The sequence below is a fragment of the Sinocyclocheilus anshuiensis genome, unplaced genomic scaffold (assembly GCF_001515605.1).
Source record: "Sinocyclocheilus anshuiensis isolate Anshui unplaced genomic scaffold, SAMN03320099.WGS_v1.1 scaffold223, whole genome shotgun sequence".
NCBI lineage: Eukaryota > Metazoa > Chordata > Actinopteri > Cypriniformes > Cyprinidae > Sinocyclocheilus > Sinocyclocheilus anshuiensis.
In genome coordinates this window covers 646,318-655,114 of record NW_015548214.1, presented here as the reverse complement: position 1 = coordinate 655,114, position 8,797 = coordinate 646,318, and the positions used below count along the sequence as shown (strand labels likewise).

Genomic DNA, 8,797 nt, shown 5'->3' with positions numbered 1-8,797 from the left:
ACAGATTATGGTAAGAATCACTTCATGAGGATGCTAAAGAAACAGCAACAACACTAGATAAACATAAACATAAACATGATAATAAAAAAAGGCTAATTAATTATAAACTATCTATTGGTATTTACTTTTAGATATACATTATTTCCAGTTATATTGTGTCATGTGTTTGTGCAATGTATCATAGGCACTGGAGAAATGAAACGGGCATCATAATTCAAAGAAGAATTGTCATTTATTAAAAAGTGAATTACATATGTGTATATATATACACACATTTAATTTCTTTACATTATATTGCCTACAGCAGCTAAGCAAATTTAGCAAAAACGTCACTTATTAAACTTCATAATTATCTTTAAATTATTTGTTCAATTATACTGAATTCAAGTCTTATCAAGTCAAGTTCTTGATACTTCCCTCTACTTGACATCAAAATATTGTAAGTATGCATTTGCTCTTAAGGCAAAGAAAAGTAAAAAAGCCCAAAATGTGTAATACAAAGCTAAATCAATCATATCACACAATAAAAAATTAAAAATCACCTTCTAATGCCCTGAGCTGTATTAATTTATGCGAGGCTCTCATTAAGCCAATGTCACCCGCTGACTTGCTTTAAACGAAGCAGTGCTCGGAGACTTGCCTTCCTTTGAGGCTCCGAAAGACTCATATCTGCACAACGGAAGGAGAAAACCAACACAAATATGTGATTCAGCAATGCAGTGGTGTGACTGTGGTTATAGCATATTTCAGGGGATTTATGTGAATGAATCAAAGAAGCGTGCTTGTGAAATGTGTAACTCACAGGTCAGTGTATCTCCTCCAGTCTTCTCTGCTGACAGATGCTCGAGTGTTAGCCAAAGCGGATATCAGGTGAGTTTGGCATATGAGAGAGCCAGGCTTACTGGGGCCAGTCTGCACCAGAGATGATTCATCCTATAAACACAGAAGAATGGCAGATCTCATCTACTGAGCAGCAACAGTGTCTATAGACTGCTACACATTCTAACAGAGTTTTCGGTTGGATGGATGGATAGAAAAACTAGAGGGACACTAGCAATAGAGGGATGGATATATGCATGCATGTATGGGAAAACTAGAGGGGTGTATCACTGGATGGATGGATGCATGCACAGATGAATGGGTGAATGGAAGGAAAAACTCAAGGCATATAGCAATGGATGGATGATAGATGGATGAATGAATGGAAGGTATATAGCTATGGATGGATGGAAGGATGATGAAAAAACTAGAAGGATATAGCAACAGATGGATGGGTGGGTGGGTGGAAAGACAGATGGATGGAAAACCTAGATAGATAAAATGATGGATGAATGGGTAGATAGATGGTTTGATGGACGGATGGATGGGATTACTAGAGGTATATAGCAATGGATGGATGAAAGGAAGGGAAAATTGGTTGGGTGGGTGTATGGTTGGATGGATGGGTAGGAGTACACATGTATGGATGGACGGATGAGAAAACTAGAGGGATTGATCAATTAGAAGAACATTGCAATGGCTGGGAAAACTGGATTAATGGATGGATGGAACATAGCAATGGGAAATCTGTATATAACAGCAGATGGATGGAAAAGCTAGATGTATACTAGTTGTATATACTGTAACAGTTGGTGGATGGAAAGAATAGACAGATGTAACAATGGATAGATAGGAAACTTGATATATAAAAATGGATGGATGGATGGATGAGAAAGGTAACTGACCGTGTTTCTGCGGTAACTGTTCTTAACAGTGTTGACTTCTGCTCGGAGGAGTTCTGACTGCTCATGGTTCAGTTCCTGAAAGCCATCCTGCAGACAGGACATAAAAACTGGGACATGACAGGAGTTTGGATCCCTCACTGATGCCCCGGTCACATCAGGGGCGGTAGAATTGGGTCCAGACAGGCACTGAGAATTCTGGGAGCAGAGCAAACAGATAATAAATCATCTAATAAATTACATTAAGAAGACATCTGAAATAGTATAGCATTGATTTATACATAATTGTAAATAATAATCCATTATAAGTCGATTTGGAAATTTAGTGTCCCACCAATTCAGACAGAGACTGGTTGTCCAGTTCAGACTCAAAGGAGCTTCCAAAGTAAAGGCGCCAGATGTTGTGGCGTGGGTCGTCAGGTGGGAGTTCACTGGGGTCCAGCAGAACCATAGAGTGCTCCAGCCCTGCATCCCCCTCCCCAGCCGAGTCATCTGACCCGCTGCTGTGGTTCAGGAAGATCAGGGAGGAGAGGCTGACATCACTGTCTGACCCTGAGCCCAGATCCTATAAAACACAGAGACAGTCTGCTTCACATATAAGCTGAACATTTGTCACTGATGTACTGACTAAGCTGAAAATTCAGCTCTGCCATCACAGAAGTAAATTACATTTTAAAATATATTCAAATAGAAAACAGTTATTTTAAATTGTAATAAAATTTCATATTACCGTTTTATTGTATTTTTGATCAAATAAATGCAGCCTTAGTAAGAATAAGAGACTTCTCTCAAAACCATTAAAGAATCTTAACCAACCCAAACTTTTGAACATTGGCCGCTGGTCTTTAGATAAGGGCATCAGCCCCTGAAAAATCCATATAGGTTAACTACTAATCATGGGGTTAGGGTTTTATCTGTATGTGTGCATGTTTGAGTTTGTGTGTAACACACATGTAGAAAGTTTGGCCCCAGGCTGCTGTGGATCGCCTCTAGCTGAGCGTTATAGAGAAGCGCCTTTAGGTCAGCTCCAGTGAACAGCTCTGTCGCCACAGCAATCTGCTCCAAGTCCACATCTGCAGCCAGTGGCACGGAATGAGTCAAAGCCTTCAGGATCTCCAGCCGGGCCTCCTGAAGGGCAGATATAAATCAGTAAATTGATATTGTAGATCTTGTAGGTATAAAGAGGTTACACTGATGTATGCTAGACACCATGCTGACCCGATCAGGAGGAGGGCAGTAGAGAGACTTGTCCAGTCGCCCGGGTCTCAAAAGAGCAGGATCAATGAGGTCAGGACGACTGGTGGCAGCCAACACATACACCCCTAAAAATAAGAAACTATGTATTGACTACAGAGATCTCACATATACAACAATGCAATATTTTAAAGAAAAGTACACTCCAGATATTTCACAACATTGTACAACAATTCACACAATTGTCTTTGCTCTACAGTCTCAGTCTGATGTTTTTAAGCAAGTGCTTGGCAAAACAATTAGCTTTTTTCAATTTGGGATTAGACGACAGCAATATAAATGAACAACTTTAAGTTAATCTATCTTCTGATCTGATACAGATAGTGATGTTGCTATAAGCAATAACCACAGCTATACAGCAACAAACTATGAAACTTCTCAAAATTGTTGTCGACTACATGCTAACATGAACTACTTGGGTAGCTGACATACAATTTCAAGCAGTTTCAACAGTGTCCAGTGTCCATTTTTTCCTAACTGTACTATAATTATACAGTTTTTGTAATACTACTTTTTATTACTACCTTATACATACACTACCGTTCAAAAGTTTGGGGTCAGTAAATTTAAAAAAAATATATACATTTTTTTCATTCTGCAAAGGAGCGTTAAATTGATCAAAAGTGTCAGAAATCTTTTGTAACATTACAAAAAGTCCTTAGTATTTAAAAAAAAAATGCTGTTCTTTTGAATAATTCATCAACAAGTCCTGAAAAAAGTATCATAATTTTCACACAAATAATAAGCAGCAAAATATGTGACACTGAAGACTGGAGTAATGGCTGCTGAAAAAAAAAGTCTGGAATAAATTACATTTTAAAATATATTAAAATAGAAAAGTTATTTTAAATGTAATAATATTTAACAATCTAACTGTTTTACTGTATTTTTTAAATCAAATAAATGCAGCATTGGTGAGCGTAAGACACTAACATTACATAAACCTCAACTTAAGATCTGCTGTTGAATGGAAAAAAAAAAAGTCCATGGATGTCAACCACCCACTAGCACACAGATCAACAAACTGAGACCATGAAGCAGGCCAAAACGGAAGAACCTCTAGCTGTTGCTGTAAAGCCTAGGTGAGCATTTGATCTTCAGCCCTGATGTACCTGTCAGCCCTTCCACTCCATCCAGCTGAGTAAGTAGCTGATTAACCACACGGTCAGTGACCCCTGTGTTGTCATGACCCCTTCGAGGGGCCAGAGAGTCAAACTCATCAAAGAACAGTATGCAAGGTTTAGCTTGTTGAGCCCTGCAGCAACACATACACACATTCGGTAATGACTCTAGTGAACTGCTACTATATTTCATACAGAAGAGACTGTGCATTTGGACACACCTCTGAAACACATCTCTAACCGCCTGCTCACTTGCACCAATATACTTGCTGAGGAGTTCGGGACCCTGAAGAAACACATAGGACATCACAATATATTAATATAATAAATACAGTTTTATACATTCATAAAATGCAAATTCCTTACCTTGATGCTGATGAAGTTCATGCCGCTCTCTTTGGCTACAGCTCCAGCCAGTAGTGTCTTGCCTGTGCCAGGAGCTCCATAGAGCAGCACACCGGAGCACTGACGCATGGGCAGACTGGAGAAGAGTAGCGGGTACTGGACACAGCATGACACCACACATGAATAGGGATATACAACAGAGTTCACAGTTTTTGACCAATGAATTTCCATGTCTTTCTCAGTTATGATTACTGGTATCTGTAGCAGAAATTATTTTAAAGAGACAACTGAACTAATCTTCTGAATAAAAAAAAACAATCCATGACTTCTTAAGATTTTTTATTTTTTACTAATAAGGGGAATAATAATAGGGGAAGTCGTGGCCTAATGGTTAGAGAGTCAGACTCGTAACCTAAAGGTTGCGAGTTCGAGTCTCAGGTCCGGCAGGAATTGTAGGTGGGGGGAGTGAATGTACAGCACTCTCTTCCACCTTCAATACCACGACTGAGGTGCCCTTGAGCAAGGCACTGAACCCCCGACTGCTCCCCGGGCGCCGCAGCATAAATGGTTGCCCACTGCTCCGGGTGTGTGTTCACGGTGTGTGTGTTCACTGCTGTGTGTGTGCACTTAGGATGGGATAAATGCAGAGCACTAATTCCTAGTATGGGTAACCATACTTGGCCACATGTCACTTTCACTTAACGCACTAAAAATAAATTCAGTTCAGTTAGACACTACCCTTTTATACCGATTTGTGACGAGTCTAGACATACTGTAGAGCCCACTCTTCTTGCATATATGCTGGATTTTTTTAGTCTGGGAAAGCTGGTATTCCACTGAAATGGACATATTGTGCACAGTAGCAGCTGTACCTTAGCTGGCAGCAGTATGATGTCCATCAAGAGCTGACGTGCCTGATGAAGTCCCCCGATACGCTCCATGCCGGCCCCGGTGGGAGCCTGCAGCTGAGCCTCCCAGAGGGAGGGTGGGGTGAAGCCCTGTAGGGCCTGTCTGAAGTCCTTATAGTTTAAATCTGTGAAAGCAGAAAGCGTAGATTTCAGCAAAACAGCTGAATCATAGAAAAATATAACTAGATTAAGCACTCGCCTTCAGAGCTGCCATTGTTCCTGCTGTGTAGAGTGTTGGCATGGATGGCTCTCTCGAGCAGCAGGTTCAGGTCTTGTGGCATGAATCCTTCTGTTTCTCTGGCAACACTGTCTAGGTCAAGAGTACTTTGACAGTCCTGGAAGTTCTTTTTGGCTATTAAAGCCCTTAGAATCTCAACTCTTTGAGTCTATAAAGAGAAACCATCATATTACAGTCACTATTTTCTGCGGGGAAATAAAACACCAAGCAAGAATAAAACTTGTCTGGTATAGCCAGACTTTTGACTGTAAGCATAATGTCTGGTCCACAATGCAACTTATTCTGGCAAGGATTCATTAACAGAAACATCACAAATGAAGCAAATCCATAAGCAAAACCAGTGACTTGCTCTTTTAAAAAAAGTGGTCATTGTACCTGGGAACGCAAGTCGAAATTTCTTGCAGTAGGACTGCATGATTTATTGTAATAAAACAGAAATCGTGACATGGCTTAGTACGAAAAGAAGAAATTAAGACAGTCATTAATATTAGTATTGTAATTTTAAAGTTTAAATTGATTGCTATTATTATTATATTTTTGTCTTAAATCTTTTAACTTTGAGTGAAATACTACAGTAGCAATATTTATTAATTTTTAGGAATAATAATAATAATTTTGATTGTTTTAAATATTGAATTTAATTGCTATTATTATTATTATTGAATTTTATTATCAGCATAATAATTTTATAGATCTATTGATACATAATCCATAATAATTTTAAAACCCATTGATATATAATACCCAAAAAAAACAAGCACAGCAAACCTGGAACTTAAAAAAAAACACATTTTAAATCACAATTTTTTATAAAAAAAAAATAAAATAATCACAATTACATTTTTTACCCAAATCATGCAGCCCTAGATTGCAGTTTCATAAACTCACCTGATCTGGTGTTTGGATCTTGCAGAAACTTTGGAAGAAGTGTGAACCCTGCACCACAGTCAGAGTCTGATGAAGGGCATGCTCACTCTGTGCTGTGACCATCAGAGCTATGAGGCTGGAGCGCACCACCATCTCATCCACCAAATCCCTCAGACCTGAGGAGAACATGCAGAGTGAAGATGTCCACTAGATGGTTCCTCACAGCGATACATGTAGAGCCAGGTATGTTTCTAAAGATTTCTTACTCTGTGCGATGTGTTGCCGCAGTACTGCCTCTGGCCCATGCTCATGCTCAGGTGAGGTTGCGGCACCAGTCACGTGATCCAGGTCATCCAGCAGGACCACTGAGGGCTGTCTCCAGATCGCCTGCTCAAAAACCTCTTCCAGTCTCTGTCTGATTTTGTCTGCTCTCTTACCTAGGAATTTCATTCATAACATCAAGAAATTTGACGGAAATAAAAGACAAAAATATTGCATGCTAAGTTGGAATGCACAGCAAAACTGCTCAATCTAATTTTCTTGCCTACCTTTCAGTGTCTTGCAGTCCACAACTTGAACGTGGGCATCCAGCTCTTCACTGGCCTTTCGACACAGTGCTCTGGAGAGAGAAGATTTTCCACTGCCCTGTGGAGAAAAGCAGGAAACGTATCACAGACACCTTGTACGGCATCTATTTATTCATTCATTATTTTCACAATATTCGCTTGTTATTGTCTAAATAGATTTACAATGTAAAGTAATCAAGTGCTTGGGAACTTTTCCATTCCATTCAACTCACATTTCAAACGTTCTACTTGAAACGGCACTTGATCTCAAACAAACAACCTGTGAAAAAATATTTACCCTGACTTCTGATGCAGATGTACACTAATGTTCAAACATTTGGGGCCAGTAAGATTTTTTTTTAAAGAAATTAATACTTTTATTAAGCAAAGACACATTCAATTTATTAAATGTGACTGTAAAGATAGAAAATTCAGCTTTACCATCACAGGAATAAATTGCATTTTAAAGTATATTAAAATAGGAAACAATTATTTTAAATTGTAATATCATTTTACAATATTAATGCATATTTTACTGTATTGGTGATCCAATAAATGCAGTCTTGGTGAGCATCACAGGCCTTCTTTCAAAAACATTACAAAATCTTACCGACCACAAACTTTCAAACAGCAGTGTATGAAGTCAAGCAAACATGGCAGCATGTGTGGACACACAGTTATTTTGCTTAATCACTTTTAAACAAGTTAAATACATCAATGAGTCCAATTCCCTACATGAAATGACAATAAAAGCTCCTTAGAAAATATTTACAGAGATAGATCTATACTGTATGATCTTGAATAATGTTCCTTGTTGATAATCAAACACCTGAAAAACAATCGCTTGCATTGCCTTAATGCATAAGGAGATATATCAAGCAGAAGTATCCCACATCTGACTTTGAAAAGACTGTAGCATGTGTCTGAAGGTTACCTTTGCACCTGTGATGAGCAGAGCTCCACCCCTCAGTCCCCGTCCTGTGGAGATCAGTTCCCGCGAGAGAGGACCTCCCATTAGAGCGTGAGAGATGTGCTCAAAAGCAGACCTGCTGATGTCCTCTACCCCACTGAGCAAACAGATTCAATCACAAACAACAAAGAACGGCTACACCGACTCATCAGAAAGTGAATCTTGTTTTCTGCTAAGGATATAAAAAAATACATTGATGTTTCTCAGTTTTAAAAAAGAATACAAGCATACCCAAGAGAGCTGAGGGAGGGAAAGCCAAGATGTGGATCTTTATTAACATTATCAGAGCCGCTGTGGTCAGAATCATGTGGCTCTCTGACAATCTAAACAGAGATTGGTTTGTTAAGGCAGGAGCAGAAACATTAATTTGTAAAAACAACATTTGACTTTATACCTGCACATTTGTTTTCTTTAGTAAACTTGTTGATAGAAAGAACATTTCATCCTCTTGCTGTTGCTCTGGTTTCAGCACAGTCAAGACAAACTCTTCTTTTCCTGAGAAGAGAGAAACCCAGGTTAGTCTGTAATAATAGTAATATGATTGAAAACATAAATTCTGATGGTTCTTCCTCACACCTTCAGCACAGGGTAAGAGAATGACGTTAGTGCGGCCTGTCAGACAGGTCAAAGGCTGATGGCTCTGAGCATGTAACCAGTTGAAGAACGCAGTTTGAATATCTTCTTCTTTTTCATTCACTGCCTGCAAACAGAAAGGAAATAAGTTTACAATACAATATTTTCATTATCTGACAACATAAAGCATCAAGTCTGAAAGAAAACCTTACCAACGGTTGTAATGGTTGCACC

The 8,797-nt window shown here is 38.9% G+C and overlaps 1 protein-coding gene across 1 annotated transcript in view; it reads right to left on the bottom strand.

Annotated features, from left to right (window-relative positions):
- Positions 1 to 303: 303 nt before the first annotated feature.
- The window catches only part of pex1 (peroxisomal biogenesis factor 1), a 14,654-nt gene continuing 6,160 nt past the window's right edge, over positions 304 to 8,797 (bottom strand). Inside the window, exons 8-24 of the mRNA XM_016440706.1 lie at positions 8,385 to 8,485; positions 8,222 to 8,313; positions 7,955 to 8,087; positions 7,003 to 7,099; positions 6,721 to 6,891; positions 6,476 to 6,630; positions 5,549 to 5,735; positions 5,314 to 5,474; positions 4,463 to 4,597; positions 4,318 to 4,382; positions 4,088 to 4,230; positions 2,940 to 3,043; positions 2,673 to 2,849; positions 2,056 to 2,286; positions 1,725 to 1,919; positions 803 to 933; positions 304 to 669 (exon numbers count right to left, since the gene is read on the bottom strand). Of these exons, the coding sequence (XP_016296192.1) occupies positions 585 to 669; positions 803 to 933; positions 1,725 to 1,919; positions 2,056 to 2,286; positions 2,673 to 2,849; positions 2,940 to 3,043; positions 4,088 to 4,230; positions 4,318 to 4,382; positions 4,463 to 4,597; positions 5,314 to 5,474; positions 5,549 to 5,735; positions 6,476 to 6,630; positions 6,721 to 6,891; positions 7,003 to 7,099; positions 7,955 to 8,087; positions 8,222 to 8,313; positions 8,385 to 8,485 (2,363 nt within the window). The 3' untranslated portion in view covers positions 304 to 584. The remainder of the gene's footprint in view (positions 670 to 802; positions 934 to 1,724; positions 1,920 to 2,055; positions 2,287 to 2,672; positions 2,850 to 2,939; positions 3,044 to 4,087; positions 4,231 to 4,317; positions 4,383 to 4,462; positions 4,598 to 5,313; positions 5,475 to 5,548; positions 5,736 to 6,475; positions 6,631 to 6,720; positions 6,892 to 7,002; positions 7,100 to 7,954; positions 8,088 to 8,221; positions 8,314 to 8,384; positions 8,486 to 8,797) is intronic.